The sequence below is a fragment of the Taurulus bubalis genome, assembly GCF_910589615.1.
Source record: "Taurulus bubalis genome assembly, chromosome: 5".
NCBI lineage: Eukaryota > Metazoa > Chordata > Actinopteri > Perciformes > Cottidae > Taurulus > Taurulus bubalis.
The window spans coordinates 8,403,462-8,423,693 of NC_136593.1; the positions used below are offsets into that span (position 1 = coordinate 8,403,462).

Sequence of the window (20,232 nt, forward strand, 5' to 3'; positions counted from 1 at the left end):
TCGGTGGAGGAGTATTAGTTACGGGATTGAGAAATTATTTGATTATAAAATAGCGTCGACTGTGTGTTCTTAGGCAACTGGTGCCAGCTCCTGTATGTGTGTGCCAACAGGCCGAGCCCAGTGTGTGTGTGTGTGTGTGTGTGTGTGTGTGTGTGTGTGTGTGTGTGTGTGTGTGCATTCCTGTGAGGACCCTGAGTGGATCAAAGCCACTGCCACCCCAGGCAGTGTCCTCCTGAGGGAGCCAGCTGTCAGATCTGGGATCAGAGATCAGCAGCGTCTGTCCTCCCTCCTCTTCGCTCTCTGTGGGGTCCGTCACAGCAAGTTAGCACTCGGCCAAAGGCACTGATCAACAATTAGATTAGGCTCTCTCCAAATAATAGCTGTGACCAATGGCGGAGAGGATTGGACCGTCCACAGAAATAGATGCCAAAGAAAGAGTGCTGTCGTTTCTCATTTTCAGCAGTAGCATAATAGTTATCATAACACAACTAATAATAATAATCCTATACCGTTACAACTGTTACAATATGATGATTTCAATGTTTTCATGCTTATTTCTTTCCATAAACTTAACCAAAGTGGTTAAAGGGAATAAAGACACATGGATTTAGGATAAGACTTTGAAACCTGTCAGAGTCCGACACTTTGTCCACTGTCCGCCTCTATCTTTTGAGTTCCTGTGAGGTGCAATAGTGTTGCACTCCTTTTCACTCAAGGATACATTGTCAATGAACATAATACAGGAAACAGTAACGCTTCTTCCCACAACGTATCTGGGAAAACAAATGATAAGGTCTAATCTTGTTGGAGACGTTGCTTTATGTGGTGAAACATTATTAGAAAGGTACAAGCTGCCCCCCAAATGCCCGCAACAATTCCTCATTGCAGGAGGTTGGTTTGCAAAATGTAAAAACATAAATCACAGAGAGGTACGACGGCAAAAAAGTAAAAGAATAAACGACCAGATTGTAAAATAAAATGAAACCGGATCATCATCGCTTACGTAATACCCATCCATGTGGTGTTTCATGACCTTGAGAACGTGGCACAAGACTGTGAGAAACTTTTAACATACAGCTTGGGAAGAACAGATTTCGGCGGACTTGCAGTTGGCAAAGAATTGTTAATATAAGCAAGATGATGCATTACAAATCTTCCATATAAAACACAGCACCGGTGGTAAAATGACTCAGCCCTACTGCATTGGCTATTGACTGTGTGTGTGTGTGTGTGTGTGTGTGTGTGTGTGTGTGTGTGTGTGTGTGTGTGTGTGTGTGTGTGAGTGTGTGTGTGTGTGTGTGTGTGTGTGTGTGTGTCATGTCTGACAGTAATGTGCCAGTGCTCTGGTAAGCCCACCCGTCGTAGATGTGCTGCCAACCTTCACTTGGCAGGCACTTTGAAATCTTTTTTTTTTACCTCTGCAGTGGTCAACAGTGTCAACAGCTCCGTCAGACCACATGTGTACGCAGAGCATATGAATCTGTGTGACTGGAGCGCTTGTGTGTGCATGAACCTTTCTAATAGGATGCAATATGGGTTTGTGCAAACGGGGTGTAAGCATCTGCTGCAGGATTGAGTTTAGACATCTCTTGCTGCTGAATTAAAGGGCCACTTCACCCAGTTTCACACTCAGTGGTGTTCTTGCCCTGCAGATAGTTTTTCATGAATGCGCAAAAGGTTTTACAATATCCGCCTCTGAGATTTCTGCCTCCATCCCAATAAAATGGAGGTGAATGGAATTTCATTTGTGGTTCCCGCAGCATGAAAAAATGGCATTGTCCCAGAAATAGTGTTCCCATTACTTTCAATAAACCACAGGCTTCACTGTCAACAGTTTTCATTGGGACTATTTCTTTGGTCAAACCGAGTTCCAATGAAAACACTTATGCAGGCTAGCTGGGACAATAAGACTCGTTGCTGCCGACTTTTTTTTAAACTCGAAATTCAATAATTTTATCCAATTACAAACTCATGCTGTGCAACCAAATATTGTTCAACCCAACGGAACTTTATTTTAAATTTGAGAGGATATGGTGTCCAAAGAGCAAATATTTGTGTGGGCTGAACTTCTGAGAAAGTGATGCACAAGACATTTCCATATGATTGAATGTAATGGGTTTTAATATTTTGATCATTATGTGAACATTGTATGGCTTCAACAAAGAGGTGTAAACTGATAAATATTATATATGAAACTATCACATGATTTCAAAGGGGAAATACAAAGAAACTGGATGTTTAAGGTTAACCAACAAGTTACTTTAAAAATGTCATCAATTCCTCAATGCATTACTTATTGAAAACAGTAAGCGTTCAACAAATTACATTATCAGCAAAAGCAATCAGTTACATTTAAGTATTACACCGTATTTGTTATAAGTATTTGTTTTACACATGTAAAAGTAGAAAAAAAAGACGTAATAATAAGTGTTTACTGTCCAAATCAGTGGATAACATCGAGATAAGAACACACAAAATATAAAAAAGAGCAGAGAGAACAAACCCCACAAGTTGTCTGTTTAAGTAATGAACCATTACTGTGGTTATGGGAATTGTAATATAATCACTGCATTGCAAATTGTCATCCCTTACACCACTTACATCACTGTAGCACATTATTCAGTAAATCTTAGCAGACACAATTATTCAACTTTATTGGGGTGGAGGCAGGATGACTATCTCAAAACAATAAACTATCTTGATGGCTAAAAACCATACAGTAGGTGAGAAAATAAGTTATCTTTTGGGTTGTTCTAATTCGGGTGGAGCAACTCCTTTTCACCACTGCCCTTTTGCACCTTGCTCTAAAAGCTCCACTCCTAGTTTGCCACCCTTTGCTTTAGGAAGTTTGAAGCTCAACCCCCCCTCCACACGCACACACACACACACACACACACACACACACACACACACACACACACACACACACACACACACACACACACACACACACACACACACACACACACAGTCTCTATCTCTGCCCTCCTCTGCCCTCCATCTCTCTCTCCCTCCCTCCTCTCAGCCAGACAGGAGTGCACACAGACAAAATACTCCTCCTGCTCACATGCACGCACACACTCGCTGCACATGCATCGAGTGGAACAGATCCACAGAGCTGCACAGTAGTGAGGCAATGGTGTGTGATTGAGAGAGAGAGGGGAGTGGAGAGAGAGAGAGAGAGAGAGAGAGAGAGAAAGAGAGAGCATTTACTCTCCCCACTTGAGGAAAGCAGCAGTGTGGAGAAGTTGCATGAAGCGTGTGGTAGCAACTGGATTTTTATATCAAACCATGGTCGCCAAGAAGTGGAGGTAGAAGAACAAGAAAAAGAAAAAGAAACTCCCAGCTGACCGAACAAGACCAGAGGTTCATCTGAGGGATTACTGGACTCTTCTTATAAGTGCTTGTGTCATGGTGATATCCTGCATGATCGTCTCTTGTTGACAGGAGCCTGTCTGTGTCCTGGATTTCCCAACGATCAAACTTTGTTGACTGAGCCCACGAGCGTGTGAATGAAGTGTGTGACGGAAGCAGGAAACATGTCGAACGGACGTTTCAGTCACCTGTTGAGGGGAGTCTGGATGCTTTGGCTGTGGCAAGGTGAGTTCGGGCACTGTCTGGTGATGTGGATGATGTGTGTGTGTGTGTGTGTGTGTGTGTGTGTGTGTGTTATTATTATTATTACAGTCTTCTAGCTGTAAGCAAACAGCTTTTTGAATATATAGTTTGTGTGAATTTACGGCACAGATTTCCATCCAGTGAATTTGTGCAAAATGTGGATTGAAAAAAGAAAAGATAGTTTTTAAAGAAGCTTAAACTGATGCTGGTGTTCATAATCACATGGTCTATGAATCCCAAAAAAAGGTTGTATCCCTAAGTATAGGACTAACTCTAACTAACTAAGATCTTAAAAGATTGCAGCGGATTTTCGCCTGTAATCCAAAGCTTCTCCACTTTGAAAAGAAAAACCCAAGATAAACGCTCTCTCATGTGAGAAATCAGCTGAACACTTGCAGATTTAGTTTAAAGAACACATGGCAGGACACAGAGACAAACAAAGTGGAAGAGATTATAATAGACAAACTCATAATTACAAGGAAGTTATTATGTAATTTGTCACAATTCAAATGATTTGCAGAGTTCAATATGTGGATCAGCACTTTGAAAAATAAAAACACGACCTATGCTGACGTTAGACTTATGAATAGCGGTCTGTGTTCCCTCCCTCCTCATCTGTGTGTCTTCAAAGTGATCAGTGGCTGGCGGAGGAGTCTTTAAAGAAGAGCTGTGGTGGGTGCCTTTAAACAATGGTTCCCTCGGAGCAGAGAAGCGTGGCCCTGGAACTAATGTTGCCATTATGTTAATGGCTAGAATAACAGGACACAGCCATTACTGACTTCACCTCAGGCTGCTGTGCAGAGCTGATTGTCCAGCCTCAATCGCAGAAAAGCAGCGTTTTGGCCATCAGGGCTGGTTAAGGTGATGAGCGGGCAGGAGGAGGCATCTACCCAGTTATCACACAGAAACCCTCCCCCTCATCCCTCCCATCCATCCCGAGCTGCTTCAGCGGTAGACTGGTAGACTGGTATCTGCAGGATTGTTTTTTTTTCTTCCCCGCTCAAGTCTAGAGGAGACAGGCGAGGTTGAGCTGCTGGCCCTGACCAGATGTCAGAGGGAGCGGAGCAGTTATTCACCCTAGACAGACCAGGGAATTAATAAGGAGTTAATTTCAGGAGCGTTTAAAGTGGAATTGTTTTGAATTCAGACACATTTTTGACAGGTGTGATGTCATTTCTCTGAGGGGAAAAGCTTCCCGAGCCAGCGTACTGCTTGTTTCTTTTTACTTTGAACCCAAACTTTTATCGTTGAAGCTACAAACACTCAGTTCTCTGAGTTTTGCCTCACTTGATGAAGTGAAAGATAAAAGTGGCCACATGGAATAGACCACAGTGAATGTTTGGATGAGGTCTGGTGGGATTCTTGGACAAAAGAAGTTCCTGTCATGGGACAGTGAAGTTATGAAATTAACTGGACTGGATGGGAACATGTTGTGATCCCACTATCACGACTTTGTTTTACCCAAAAACCCTAGATTATAAACATATAAATCAAACCTTGGATGCAGTGGTCATGTAACAGCTTGAAACAGCCACCGACCAGATCTCCCAGAACATCTCCAAACCGAGCTTTTGGATGGAGGTGAAACTGATGTAACGTCAGCGCAAAGACATCAACGGACCATCAACTTCTCTTCGTCCACCATCTGCATCTCGACTGCCTCGGCTGTCCATCAAGACGAGATACACACGATGCACGTCAAGAGCTAATATAACCAGGAATCCTCCCTGTCTAATAGCACAAATGATGCAGCACATAAAAAAGCTAAGAGAAAATGGTGGATGTGTTGGCTTTATGTGGCAGCTGTTTTACTCACGGTGAAGGTGTGAGATGCAGCAGGACTATGTGTGTGTGTTGTTGCTTTGCAAACAGGAGCCAGAGTTCGCTAACCACAGTGGAACTGGCAGCAGCGTCCGCTGGGCAAACCTCTGTAGATCCCTTCTCTAAATAAACGAGGCCGCTGGATTAACCAGCTTACACTGTGATGAAAAGACAACAGCGGCCGACCATGAGCAAGCTGCCCCGGGAACAGAGGGAGACTCCTGGTCCGGGAGACCGGCTACGAGATGCATGGGGTTCAAGCCAGAAAAAATAGAAAGGGGGACTCAGGGTTAGAATAACACAACGGACCTCATGTTCTTTGAAAGACTTCTAAATCAACCTGACCTTCGGCTGACTTTGGCGACAAGGAAGGAGGGGCGGGAGTCAGAGAGAAGCAGGGCACTGCAGCATAGACATGCTTTACAAATGCTGGGCACGGTTTCTGTTTGCCGACCGCAGTCCCAATACAAAATTGTACAATTAGGTTTGATTAAAGTCACATATCCGAACACGTTTTCACAATTAATGGGTCAATGTGTTTGCTGTCAGCAGAGACACATCATCATATCAATCAATCAACCAACAAAGGCAGCAATGCATGGTGTTTCTTCTTTACCAAAGTCCCAACCATAATTTTTGCATTTCCCCTCTTTTGTTTTGGTTTGGATGTGTGTGCTTGTGGATGTTTTAAATAAATTCTTTAGTTGAGAAGAAGACTTCTCTTTAGCTGATGATGGCCAGTGAAACAGTCGCCTGGCTGCGTGTTCAACCACAATGTTTTCTATTTCTATACATGTTAAATATAGAATGTGTGACATGTGGAGCTGTTCAAAGGCACTTTTGACAAGCAGGATTAGCGACAAAAGTAAAAAGTAATGTTACTTTGTCCAAGTGAAAACAAATGCAACAACACACACATCTTGTGACGAGTAAACTGCAGACAGCCCTTGTAAGGGGTCACAAGCCAAATGAAGTTGGGAATCACTGTCTTATAACACCAAGACCCAAAATCTGGAGGACAGCTCTGCGACTGAATAAGCAGCTGTGAACAGTGAATAATGTGCAGCAGTCACATAAATATGTGGAAGCAGGATCTCTCAGCTACTGCAGCATCACACACAGAAAAAACACACACACATGCACCTCACTAATCTTGTCATCACAGCTCATGAAGAAGCCTCACACCACCCTCCTCCAACCCCCTCACCCTTCTGACCAACTTCATGCACCTCATCAACCACTGACAGCCACACAGAGAAGGAAGAAAAAAAATGAGACAAAGACAAGAAGAAAAAAAAGAGAAGGGCGGAATCTGAAATCCATCCAGGAGAAATGAGCCGTAAACATCATGGCTTTTTCATCCGGGGAGGGCAGCGGTAATCCGTGGAGGGGGAGACGGGCCAGGAGGGTAACGGGCACTTCGGGGACAGTTTTGGAGGGTTTTGTTCTGCAGCACTGAGGCAAAAAGAGATGAGAAAGTGGCTTTACGGGACACAGGGGGTTACCACACTGCAAGAAATGAGCTGAGGATGTAGTAAAAAAAAAAAAAAGGAGTAGGAAACCCATAAAATACTGGAACATGGAGTAATTGGCCCTGTTGTGCCATTATTTCAGTGCACCAATAAAAATGTTTCTTTCACCATCACTGCCTCCACTTTGGCAGGTTCAATGATTCTCCAATGAACGCCTCAATAGAAGCAGCTATGCAGCAGACAAAGGTGTCTCTCTCTCTCTCTCTAATGAACGAGGCACACGGTTGACTTAAATGTCAAGCACTTGATTCCTGCTGCGAGTCCCGAATCTGGGATCTGGTTCTTGTTTTTCCAGGATAGCTCCAAATAAAGAAGTACATAAAACTGTATTTTGACTTTGGCACTGTGGATGAGACATGAGAGAGGAGAGCGAAGGCTGCCAAACCGTAATCACAAATGCAAACAAACAAACAGAGTGCAGCCTGGAGGTCTTTTATAAATGGTATCCCTTCTGCAGTGTGCTGTAAATCAATGTGTGCAGTGTGATTTTGTGAATGTGCATGCATGTCGTGTGTGCATGTGTGTGTGTGTGTGTGTGTGTGTGTGTGTGTGTGTGTGTGTGTGTGTGTGTGTGTGTGCTCAAAGACAGGTCTGGCCGCTCATCAGTCGGTTGAATCGAGGGCCGGTGGTGACGACAGACTGACCGTCCAGACCACACGCAGGTCACAGGTCGCTGCGCTGACCCCTTGTGGGAGAGTCGTGATACTGCCTGATGACAAATGGTGGTGGGTGGGGGTGGGGGGGAGAGAGGCTGGGGAGGAGGGGGAGGGGGGATGAGCGTTGTCATTGCCTTCCTATGTAATTCAAGATGTGTGTGTGTTGTTCAGCTGCTCCTGATGATGACATCAGGTTTACTGCAGCAGCGTCACTCTGATGAACAATTAATCAGACACCTCCATCTGCACTATCTGCACTTTTTGGAATACTGTTGTCTTTAATGTCTTTTTTCGTCTTTTTTATATTGATCTTGTTTACTGTATATTGTGTATAACTACGAAGAGCTAAGTGAAACCGGAGTCAAATTCCATGTATGTGTAAACTTACATGGCCATTAAAGCTGATTCTGATTCTGAAAGGCAGAAAGACAGAGAGAACATTCGGCTTTAAAACTTCCCGCAAATTTAAATAAGGCTTGCACACAAACAGATGGGTCCATCTCGCTGTCAATCAACATATTAACAGCCCTGGCCCACGTGAGCAAAACAATCCATCACAACGGGCTGTCACCTCTCTTTGTGTGTTGTTGTGGCAACCCAAGCGGCATGTGCGCATCAAAGGTTGTGTCTCGTTCTCTTTAGCGGATAGGTTCACATAAAACAACAGGCAGGGGCCCGTATGAGCATTTAAACAGTGTGTGACTGACCATTAAGAGAACCCCTATGAGCTCCTAATGTAAGTGAAGGGGAACACAATCCACAGGCTTCGTTCTGTGCAGAAATGCATCCCAATGTTTGCTTGAAGCTGATGTAAGGCTTCAGTCCAAGTTAATTCATTCAAGTGAGTCTGTTTTTAGTACAAAGTTCCCTTTTTGTGCCTCCCGAAGAATGTTTCTCTTCAAAATGGCCATTTGATTTGAATAACTTTTACTTCTGAAGCCTCACATTAGCTTCAGATAAACAATTTTTTTGTATAATGTTCATGAGCATTGCTTTAAGACAGACTATCCTTTAATGTGGGAAGAGCCTAATTAATTCAAGTGAGTCTGATTTTAGTACAAAGTTCCTTTTTTGTGTAAACGTTGTGCTAATCATAGACTGTAATGCTTTGGTGAACTAAACACACAAATTGACCGTTGACCCTGTGAATTCATGGAGGCTAGTGACATGGTTTAACTTTAATTGAGTAAAACCTCCGCCGGAGTAATTTGAGTAAAGGTTTAGCGATGCACTTCATCAGTTCTGCCTGTTATGTTTTAGTTACGACGACGTAGAAAGCCCGAAGTTGTAAAACAGCATTTTATTAAATGTTTATCACGGCACACCTATTTTACATATGTACACTCGTGTGCCAGTTCATGTAAAGCAGTACTGTTGTATTATGGAGCTCAGTTTATACTAGGTGTGCCTAATAATCTGCCATGTGAGCGTATAATTCAAAATGTAACTATTCGGTTACGTCAGATTAATCAGTTTTACAGTAAGTTTTATTGTTAAAAAATACATAAAATCTGTCTCTAAATGATGCACTATTTTGTGACAGGGAGGTGCAGACTGCATCAATAGGGAGGTGTTATAGGCCCTTGTGAACGGGTAAAACTAATAATATCTGACTGCCCATGTAGGAAGTGAATCAACTAAAACATTCCCCTATCTCCTCCAAAGTGAGCAAGGGGTTGGATATTATCATATGTATTACAACATTGCCTCACTTGTGGTTGCAATAGGCTCTTTTGTAGAGGAATTCTTAAAAAACCCACGATGAGCAATTTTGTTTTACTAAGCTTTGCTTTTATGAGTACTCTTTTAGTAAATGCAACCATATGTCCAACTGAAATAAGATCCAAGCGAGGGAAAGGGGTGGATGACAAGTGACCTTAAGAAACACTATTGAAATGTTTTGGCAAAAACAGACACACCAAATGACACCACATCACACACTGCGACTCTTGCCTCTGTCCATTCATTGCATTGTATGTGAGCAACCACTTTGGCAACATGTTGCATGCCGCTACAAAGAGAGGATAACCCAAAACAGGCCGATTGGATGACTTGCATGGAGCAGTGGAAATTTATTAATCCTTATTAGTATTTATGCTCCGAGCTCCCCCGTGGGAGCGCAGCTGAGTCTGACTGACCGGGTTCCCTCGCCAGCTGCAGTGACATGGAGCATAAACAAACCCATCAGCGCATGGGGAAAATTGCAAACATGTTTCAGTGCCTTTGACAGGAATAAGAAGTATTAATCATATCAGCAAATTGACAGGCAGCTTGAAGGAGGAGAAATGTGCCTTGAGCTTAAATCTGTTTTTGCGGTTTGTGACTTTATAGTTCGATCCAAATTTTGCATATGAGCGTGTGTCCTTATCCGTGTGTGTGTGTCTGTGTGTGTGTGTGTGTGTGTGTGTGTGTGTGTGTCAGGTGAGACAAGGAAATGACTGCGCTGCACACATGTCTGTGGTTGTGGTCAGCATATGGGAAGCGTTCCAGGAGTGAGGGGAACAAAAAACATCCTCCCTCTGACACTAACAAGGTTTATAAACGCCGATCAGTCCGCCGCCATCTTGGAGTCTTTTACAGAAGAAGAAAAAATGAAAACGTCAGACACTTTCCATTCAAATTCCCCATTTCCCTTCAATCCGCTTAGTTATAAGAGAACAAACGGATCTGTGGCTCAACAACTAATTCCCAGCGCAACTGGAGGCTCGACAGGTGATGTATCTCCCCAAGTGCATCTAAAGTCAAATGTGAGAGAAGTGGAGTGAGATTACACCCATAAAGCTGTCTGCCACAGATGACCTTGAGGAAAGTTGAGAAAGTGAGAGCAAGAATGCCAGAGCCATGAGGAGCAAGAGGGAACAAGAGAGAAGAAAAATGGGAAATAGAGGAAAAACCTAGCTGAATATACTGATTTTCACAATTACTCTTATGGATGAGAAGATTGATAGCACTCTCATATTTGTCTGTTGAATATAAGGCTGTAGTCAGCCGCTTGTTAGCTTATGTGAGCATAAAGACTGGAAACAGAGGGAGACAGCCAGCTTTAGAGATTTGTTACCTCTGTCCAAAGGTAACAAATCCGCCTAGCAGCACCTCTAAAGCTCACTATTTAACATGTTATACATCATTGGTTGAATCTGTACAAAAAGTGCACATGTAAAATCAAGAATTCACCCTGAAGTATAAAAGTGAGTGGAGGCATGTGAAAGAAAAAACAAGAGGCCAGAAAGAAAACAGGAGACGGCGGCGTCTGTGAGAACTCATCCTCCTTTGCTTTTTGACAATTGTTTGGGGAGGATGAACCTGAAGCCATAATTTCACACACATTGCACCGACGAACCCCAGTGGGTTTCCTCGCGTTGCAGCCATGAGTGTGCAATCAGAAAATCCTCTTTGTCTCAACCGAAACCAGATCGCAGCCTTGCCTAGTGTCGACATCACACACATCTCGGTGCACAACAACAAAAGCCGAGAGCGCAGTCGTGATGACCCAACGACAGGCAGACTGAATGCAGATGTGCTCGTGTCAGATCAATAAATGTTATACAATGATGAATATGAATAATGCTTTCATTTAGATTAACGTAACTGTCAGTGTATGGGAAAACTAAAGCGAGAATATTCATCATAATAAGGGTTTTTTTGATTTATATTATCAACTGATGTGTTTGGCTTGGCCGGCCTGCTGCTGTCAGAGACCCACCATTTGGTTTATCTCAATGATAGAAATGCATATATACAAAGAGCATACACTTCTGCACACACACACACACACACACACACACACACACACACACACACACACACACACACACACACACACACACACACACACACACACACACACACACACACACACACACACCTTCTGCCTCCAAGCAAACCCCAAAGCAAGGCCTGTGTGTTGCAGCTGCAGGCTGATTGGAGTGACAAGCTTAAACTGTCTGCATCTTGGCCAATGTTCAGATTCACAGCTATGTATGGTTTCTATAGCACCCGCTCACCCCTCATTACATGGAACATTTACCAAAATTACAGCCCTGGATCAGCTTGCAGTCAACCAGAAGTGTATTTAGATGCAAAAGGGAGAAGGTGTGAATATTCCCTTGTGGCTGTTATCTGTTTCCTTCATTTTCTGATGAAGGCGGCCGTTAATAATCTCTGAACTGAATCATTCTGTTCCCATTTCCTACATCCACCCTAAATCAGTCTGGAAATCTAAATTAAGTGTAATTGTGCCTCTGTGTCTATCCCATTGGATACTGTTTACTCACTGTTTTTTTCACTGACTTTCCTGTTCTCTGTAGTCGTATTTGTGGCTGGGACAGGAAGTAAGCTATGGGAGGTACCCACAGCCTCCTTCACTTCCTCCTCCAACCTCAGTGAGAGCCTGTGGGAGCAGGACTGTCAGTACCGCCACCTACAGGACCGAGTGAGAATCACAGCAGACGTCCCCCCAAGACTGGATGGCACATGGGTGTCAACAAGGTGAGTTTTAAGTTAAGTTGTTGTAGCCATGAAGGGTTAGATTAATGGTATCTGTATTTTTTTTTAAAACATCATTGTCTACCAGAATTTGAATTGAAGCAGATATTGACTTGTTGTCCTGATATGTGGCCTTCAGTCAGACGGGAATCACAAAAATGCAGACTTGGGACTGGTTTTCAGGACCTGGTTTAATGTCGGAAGCACAATACAAAAAAAAACATGCACCTTGATTATTTAAAGCAGCTATAATAAAAATAGAATGATATTAATAATGGATAACATGCCTACTTGTCTGAAAGTAGTAGTAAAGCCCAGAATCACCTCTATGAAGCTGAGCTATAAGTTTTACTGGCCCACAACTTTTTGGGGTTCACTCTCACAGCTTTCATCTGTGTTCTTTCCCAGCACCAACAGCAGGAAACAGTTTTAGGCTCTAAATGGCTGCTGTACACCATCCGTTTAGCATCAAACGACAGACAGGTACAGTTAGAGACTGTAGCCGGTGAATATAGTGGAGCATCTGGCAGCTAAAGAGCAGGATATTTCCATCAGGAGTTGGTGGAGACCAAAAGCGGAGCTAAAAGAGAGTGTATGACGGACTCAATTGGTCAGAAACACGACTCAACTGAATGATAATGTTTATGTTAATTATTGAATGTGTAAATAAGCAACTCTTTGCTCATAAGTTTGCCATATCAACGCTTTAAGGTGATATGTCAGTGATGGGCTTAACATGTTTTTGCTGGCCCGCAAAATCATGGAAAATAATTTAGATTTAGATAAGATCAACAGCTTTGAAAGTCAAATGTTGCATTGTGCTTACGCCCGCCTTTTCATTCATCTATTTCATTCCCCTGTGTTCAGGTGTGAAGTTCGGCCCGGTCCAGAGTTCCTCACCCGCTCATACACCTTCCATCCCAGCCGTCACTTCCAGGCCCTGCAGCACTACTACACAGACAGCAGCTGCGAGGACCCGGCCTACTCCCTGATGATCAGGGGCAAGCTTCGTCTGCGCCAGGCCTCCTGGATCACCCGCGGGGCCACCGAAGCTGAACACCACCTCAGCAAGGTGGACATCGTGGTCCACAGCCTGGCAGCCAAGCAGAGGCTGGCCTCCATGCTGCCTCCGACCTGCGTGGGTCTGACCCTGGGGCGAGTTGTGCCAGGGAAGCCGTACGAGCTGTACAACACCCGGGCAGGGAGGGGGTGTCTGGAGGCGCTGGGCTTCTCCATGATGGAGATGGGACTGATACGGGTGGAGACGCAGCACCACAGCCATGGAGGGAAGGTCCAGGAGCTGCTCTTGGGGGACATTCACACTGACTGGACACAGAGGACTCAGTACAGACCTACAGGGTACCAACAGCCACTGCAGAACGCCATGGTGAGACACGACTGTGTTTATTTTGTATTTTTACATGGGCTTGTGAGGACAGGCTGAGCAAACCTTTACATTTAACATTTATTTCAATCACAAATTTCCCATTTTATAAGTGACTGGTTGACTAGATGCTAAATGAACTGGTCTCCCCTCTCCGTGTCTCTTTGCAGCATCATATACACCCCTGTCCTGTGTGCGCCCTGGTGTACCGCTCCTCCGAGCAGCGCCCCCCAGTGTTGCACCGCAGCCCGGCAGCTCCTTTGTCTCTGACCGGCCGCTGGGTCAGCTACCGCTGCGAAACCCGTCCCAATGTCCTCTTCCTCACCCGAGACTTCACCTTTGATCCCGAGCAGCACGCGTGGCAAGGTGTCTACCGGCACTACTTGGACCCCGTCTGCTCTCTGCCCACCTTCACCCTGAGAGCCTCGGGCCACTACGCTCAGGGAAATCCTTCCACCAAGGTCTCAGGAGCCTCTGAGTTCGTCTTCAAGGTCACCACGGTGAGAGTCACAGCTCTAGAGGAGTCCACAGCAAAGTTACTGAATGGGACGAGGTCCGGAAAGTGTGGTCAAGCAGGAGGTTGGGAGCTCGGTGTGGAGCAAGACTTGGCCCCAACAGATGGGTGCACCCTGCTGGACATCAAGCTGCCACATAAGGAGTACGAGCTCTTCAAGACGGAGCTGGATCACAGGAAACACCCGCTGCTGTTCATCGGAGAGAGGCCGACTGACGGGTCCAGTCCAGACCGACCACAGAGGAGGCCCACTTCCTTTCAGGCTCCCATGGAGCTTTGCAGTGGGGGGGAGACACAGCCTTCACGTCGCTATGGCTCAGGTTTTAACAGTAAGCAAGTCCAGTTAGCAGCCAGTGGGACAGCAAGATGTGCACAGCTGGTGTTACTGGTGCTGGGATCTGTGCTGTGCAGCTGGTTCTGTTTTTATTAGGGACGCTGTTCATTAATCAAGTCTGTTTCGCAGCTGAAGTCATTGATGGACAATGTTTTCTGGCAGATTTCTTTCACTCTTCCTCCATATGATGATGACCAACATGTGTGATGGTCAAGACAAATCATGAGACACTCAGGAGAGCTGAATACATTTTGATATCTGGCTTTCAGATGCTGCCTGTAGGTTCACTTTAATGACTCTAAACTACAGCGGCATTTCTACCTAAAACTAATCTGTATATAAACCACCAATATATACAAATGTCATCATTTCAGTATGTAAAGATATATTCTTTTACACGTCTTCTTTTTGTATAAGGATCAGATGTTCTCACGTCACAGCTTCATTTCTTGTCACATGATTACTACAAAATCGGATCACAGTGTTGAAATGTTGATCGGTTATTTCCACACCAAACTCAAAGCCATAAACTTTTCAGCAGACTTCACACCAGAGCTAACTTTCATCCCAGATGCAGTATAACTAATGCACTTTGTACAGAACATAGTTTTGTCAACATGCTGGAGAGGAAAGCTGGGACGTGGAAAATGTGTAATCAGCACTCTAATAGCTGCCATCCCCATTGGTCCAATGCCACTGTGGTGTGAACTGTTGCTTTATCTCTATTCTCTGTATTAGTCTGCTTTTCTATCAGCAGTTGATATAAACAGTCACATGAATATTTATTTTAACCATTTATACTGTACTTTTTAAAAAGAGAAAAAATGTTGGTCCAATATTTTAGTTAGTTTTGCCATTTAAGAAGTGATTATTTTCTATGTGTATTAAAAATGGCTTTTCATAAATGTCTTGTGTTCAATTAGTCCACAGTCATGCTAACAGTTTTATGATGCTGTACTTAAACATCAGTATGCTAACATGCTTTCAATGACAATGCTAACATGCTGACAGTCAGCAGGTGAAATACTTAGCATGCTCATCCATTTCGTTTTGAGTGTTAGCATGCTAACGTTTGCTAATCAGCAAACATAGCATAGTAAAACTGACTTTTGCAGGTATTAAGTCTGAAACCAAAGATGTGGAAAAATGATGATGAGCCTGGATGAAAAGTTAAGGAATGACCAAAGTTATTATAATTCATCCTGGGAGGGATATGAAAGTCTGCAGCAAAGTTTATTGAAGCCCATTAAATAGTACTTGAGATATGTCAGTCAAACCCACAAACAGTCAACCTCATGCTGGTGCTAATGAAAGTCAGGGGACTACCAGTAGAACTCATCCTCTGGGAACCATGAAAATCTGCACAAAATGTCATGGAAATCTATCCAAAAGCTGCTGAGATATTTCCGCCTGGACCGAAGTGGTTGACCGACCTGCACAACTAAAAGTGAACGTTTCATCTGTCACAAAGCTGCTGTTTTATTTCAGCAATCAAACAGAAACTTGGGACTGTAGCGTTGAATGTGGTCTGATTCAAAGCCCAGATAGTGGGTGGGTGAGCGTACTGACGCTTGATAAATATGGTTCACACATTACCCAAGGCATTCCAGTGCAAGTCCTGAAAGCACACAGACGGATATCATATTGGGTGCTCCGTGTTTCATGAGAGTGAACAGCCCTCGGCCAAAAAAATAGAATTCGCCGCCGCTCTGACAATAAATATTAGAGAAGCAGTTCAGAGACCACAGATGACTGTAGCTCCAGATTTCCAGCGTTATGACTGAGTGAAGTGAAGCGACGAGATGGACAACGGCTTTAAAAAAAATATTACTGCAGGCAGTTCAACTCAATTTAGACAATCAGCTAGGTATATTCTAATATTTAGAATTGATATGGAAATAATCTGTAGTTTTTAACCAGTGAGGAATACAATCGAATCCTCACAGTGTTTCTTCTATTTTTCTATTAAAAAGATATTGGAACAAAAATGTTTTAAAGGCCCTGAAGATCTCAATCTCAATCAAGTTTAGATTATTAGCATGATTGATTTCTGTATTTCATTGTTTCTCCCCCCGGTGTGGAGACAGATCAAAATCTGATGGGTTATTTGTTAACTGTCAATCCAATTTTATCCGACCGCACCCTCACAGTCCTGATTATTAGCAAACAGTTGCTTAATTACACATCCAGCAGACACGGACCAATATTATCATTCTTCGTGTTTCTAGACACTTTTAGCTTGTTTCTTTGGTCTCAACCAATTCCGGTGGGAAATATTTGTCTCTTTAGCTGCTAAATGCTCCACAGTGTAGTCAATAACTTTGATAATATGCATAAACTGTATATAAGAAGTGGACGTAGTCATCGTGACATCACCATTGGTTTATGGACTGTGGTTTTGAAGCCTCAAGTTCCTCATTTTGGCCATCTTGGATTTTGGCTGTCGCCAACTTGATTTTTTGCAACAGGGAACGAAAGTGACCATATTTGGACCGTGGAGAAGCAACGCCGTGGTAGAGATGACATATACTGTTCTTGTAGCAACCTGTCAATCACAGGGTAGCCACGCCCTAAAGCATACATGTTTTTTTAGACTTTTAAGACCAAGAAACTAGCAACTGAGACCATACACTGTTTACAATGTTTACTGAGTTAATACATCAAGTGAGAATTCACTTGATGTTTTCAGAACCGAAGGTTGGCGCCTATCTATGTACCATTTGGTGCTGGGCAGTGCTATGAGAAATGTGAGACTGAAACAAAACAAAAATAATTATCTGTGTGTTATACAGTATAAACAAATATTGATTATAGTTGCTGAAAGATTTTCAGCGGCTGCAAGTATACAATTACAGAATTGAGCATTGAAGGCTACCATCTGTGCTGCAGCTTTAAAATGAGTAAATAAATAAAAATTAAATAAATACACAAATGAATAATGAAGACAAAATGAGGTTAGTTGGCTCTCCAACATTCAAATAGTGGGGACAGGAAGAAAAAGAAAGAGGGGGAAGTAGTCCTTTCCAGAGGCTACATACTGTTCCTATTAACTCCTGTGAGAATGGTGATGGCAGCTGTTAGCCCCATGAGGTCATTCTTTAGGCTTGGATGGAGAATATAGATCTGTAACCTCCTCAAGCCAACAGAAAATGAACACACTGAAACAAAGAATAACTGAGTGTGGAAGAGTGACATTTATCTGTACAATGTAGTGCATAATCTGTCATTAAATGGAGAACCAGTGAATCCAGCAGCAACCGCACGTATCCACTCAGGTTGTTGTGTGCTGGGTGGTGGTGATAAATAAAGAGGAGGGCCGCGGGCTGCACAGTTTTCTCAGAGTCTGTTTGCGGTTTCTGTAGCGCGCCATAAAGTAGAGAGACTGTCAAGCCAGGGAGGAGTGCAGGGCCAACCTGTTAGCAATCAGGCCTGGTGGCTTATTGAATGCATCCATTGAACAAAAAATAGACATATGTTAAAAACTACATTTCTGAAATTGAAGTAAAAGACAAGCATGCTTGAATTCTGGATGGGTTTGTTTGTGTTTACACTAGGTTAACAGTCCCTACCTAAAATATAGATCTCTCCCGACTAGCATTGAATAGTTGATCCTTTTGAAAAGTGTCGGATGCAGAGACAATACAGCGGGGAAAGGTCCTGAGGCAAACGCATGATTACAAGTCCCGATGAAGCTGATATTTCATTTGATCAGTCAGAGAAAGTCCACAGTGAATCCTTCATTTTGTTAGAACTGAAACTTGAGCAATATATGATCAAGTATAAGAATAATAATGATGTATTTATAGAGCAACGTTCAAAGCTGAATCTGCTTTATAAAAAAGTAAGACATTTAAACAGGGGAAAATACAAAAGGACAGTATGTGCTAAAACATAGAAACGAGTAAGATAATAAAATAAAGTAAACAAACATTAAGAATGACAAAAAGGATATATCCAGTAATGCATTACTGCCCAATTAATATTACTTTCCCCTGTGGCGAATAGTGTAATCTAAGTAACGCTGAGTTACGTGCGGCAGGTCAGTGTGTTTCCCAAAATGTCAAACTATTCCTCTTGGACAAAAATATGCTGTGCTGTACATTAAGGGGCACGTGGTGATAGAAAAACAAAATAGCCAAACTCATTCATTGAACAAGAAGTTTAAATTGACTAGAAATAATAAATGATGTTCGTCAAATTTAATGAGGGAACTACTTTATGTAGCCTTTTCTAAACTAGGACCACAAAAGACACTACCTCTTCATATGACTTTCGGAAGAATGTTCCTAATATACAAAAAAAACAAAGTAAAACAATTTAAAAAGGAAAACAAAACAAGCCCAAAAGAGTTTCCTTTCAGCTAAACCAAGTTTCCAAACCACAAACAATTTGGTGGTTTAGTCTGACAAATGTTCTGGTAAAAGAAAGACACAGTGCTGCTTTTGGAATAGAAAATACAGCAGAGGTCCCATCTCCTGCCTCTCCATAAAAATCGTGCATACGCAGTTAATGCACACACACACACATCATTGAGATGACATCACTGCAGTAGTACGGGGGTGACTTCCAACCTCTCTCACTCATTCAAATTTCAGGCTCTGTTGAGAAAATCCCATTATTTCTATGAGAATATGAGATGCAGCTGCCCCATAAAAGATAACATCAGACTTAAGTTGGCGGGCTCAGTTGAAACAAATGAGTTTCTATTGAAAACTGTGTCCTCTTGGCTCTGAGACAAATGAACCAAGCGTTGTGTTTTGCCCACAGAACTTCAGCGACTGCACTTTCCTCCGCTCTGTCATGACCTCATGCTCATATACTTATACACCAAGTACTGAACAGATCCTGCCCGTCCAACAGCCCATAATTTTTAAAAAGTAATTGGTTTTCAGAAAAATGGCCCGTAACTGACATATTATTATTATTATGGTTTTTATAAGGATGATGATGATGATGAAGGGCATAATTTCCGTTGTCACCCTCAATTTCTTAAAACCCTTTTTATGGCTAACAGCTAACGTTACCAGAGGCCTTCAAGCACCATTCAGCGAAGATACATTATAATGCTATAAAAGATGTGTTCAAATGTAATTTTGTAAACTTGAGCTTTTGTGTTGTCACAGCAATATTATATAGATATTAGAGAGGGAATTATGACCTGTTTAACCAGCTTTAACCTTTTAAAAACAAACCAATTTCTTAAGCTGATAATACGTCATTCAAATTACAAATGCCAAGATATCTTTTTTAAATAAAAAATACAATAACTTATATCATCATCATTTGAATTTTGTGATTTGTCTGAATCGTTCACTCAATGGCTTCTCTTTCATGTTTGGGCTGCTAATAAATAGTTTTGAATTTGATCTCACCCCAATAATAAACAAAATGCATTTACAAATACAGCAAGTGTTTTTAATATTGCCCAACATCGTAGTTTAGTTCTGTTTAGTTTTTTTGTTGCTCCGCTCCACTCTTAAAACAACAGCACAAAGTATGTATATATATATAGTTATTGAGTTATGATATTACCTTTATCGTGATAGACAAATTTCATTCATGTCATTAATAAGAGAGAAAAGAAACAAAAAAATAGTTTTCATTCTTTTGACTTTTCTCTAATCTTTGCTTATGTCAAATATTGGTTAATTTACCTATTTAGTCCTCAAACTGTAATTTGTGCAATTAACATAAACACATAAACCTCTGAGATGTGACGACAGGCCCCAAATAGACACACCGATGTTTAGTTTAAGAACCACCGGTTTAATTTTTAACAATGTACATGTCTCGGGGTTTTTTTCTTCTTTCTTTTTAATGTAAACTCTTATTCTGAAATGTATAACTAGTTGTTATAGCTGTCAAATAAACGTAGCAGAGTAAAATGT

The 20,232-nt window shown here is 42.4% G+C and overlaps 1 protein-coding gene across 1 annotated transcript; it reads left to right on the plus strand.

Annotated features, from left to right (window-relative positions):
* Positions 1–3,512: 3,512 nt before the first annotated feature.
* On the plus strand, positions 3,513–15,222 carry apcdd1l (adenomatosis polyposis coli down-regulated 1-like; the record flags this gene model as incomplete). The annotated part of the gene is made up of 4 exons (XM_079217667.1): positions 3,513–3,600; positions 11,935–12,115; positions 12,980–13,499; positions 13,667–15,222. The coding sequence occupies 4 exons, from the start codon at positions 3,513–3,515 to the stop codon at positions 14,438–14,440; spliced, it is 1,563 nt and encodes a 520-aa protein (XP_079073793.1). The 3' UTR covers positions 14,441–15,222.
* Positions 15,223–20,232: the final 5,010 nt, after the last annotated feature.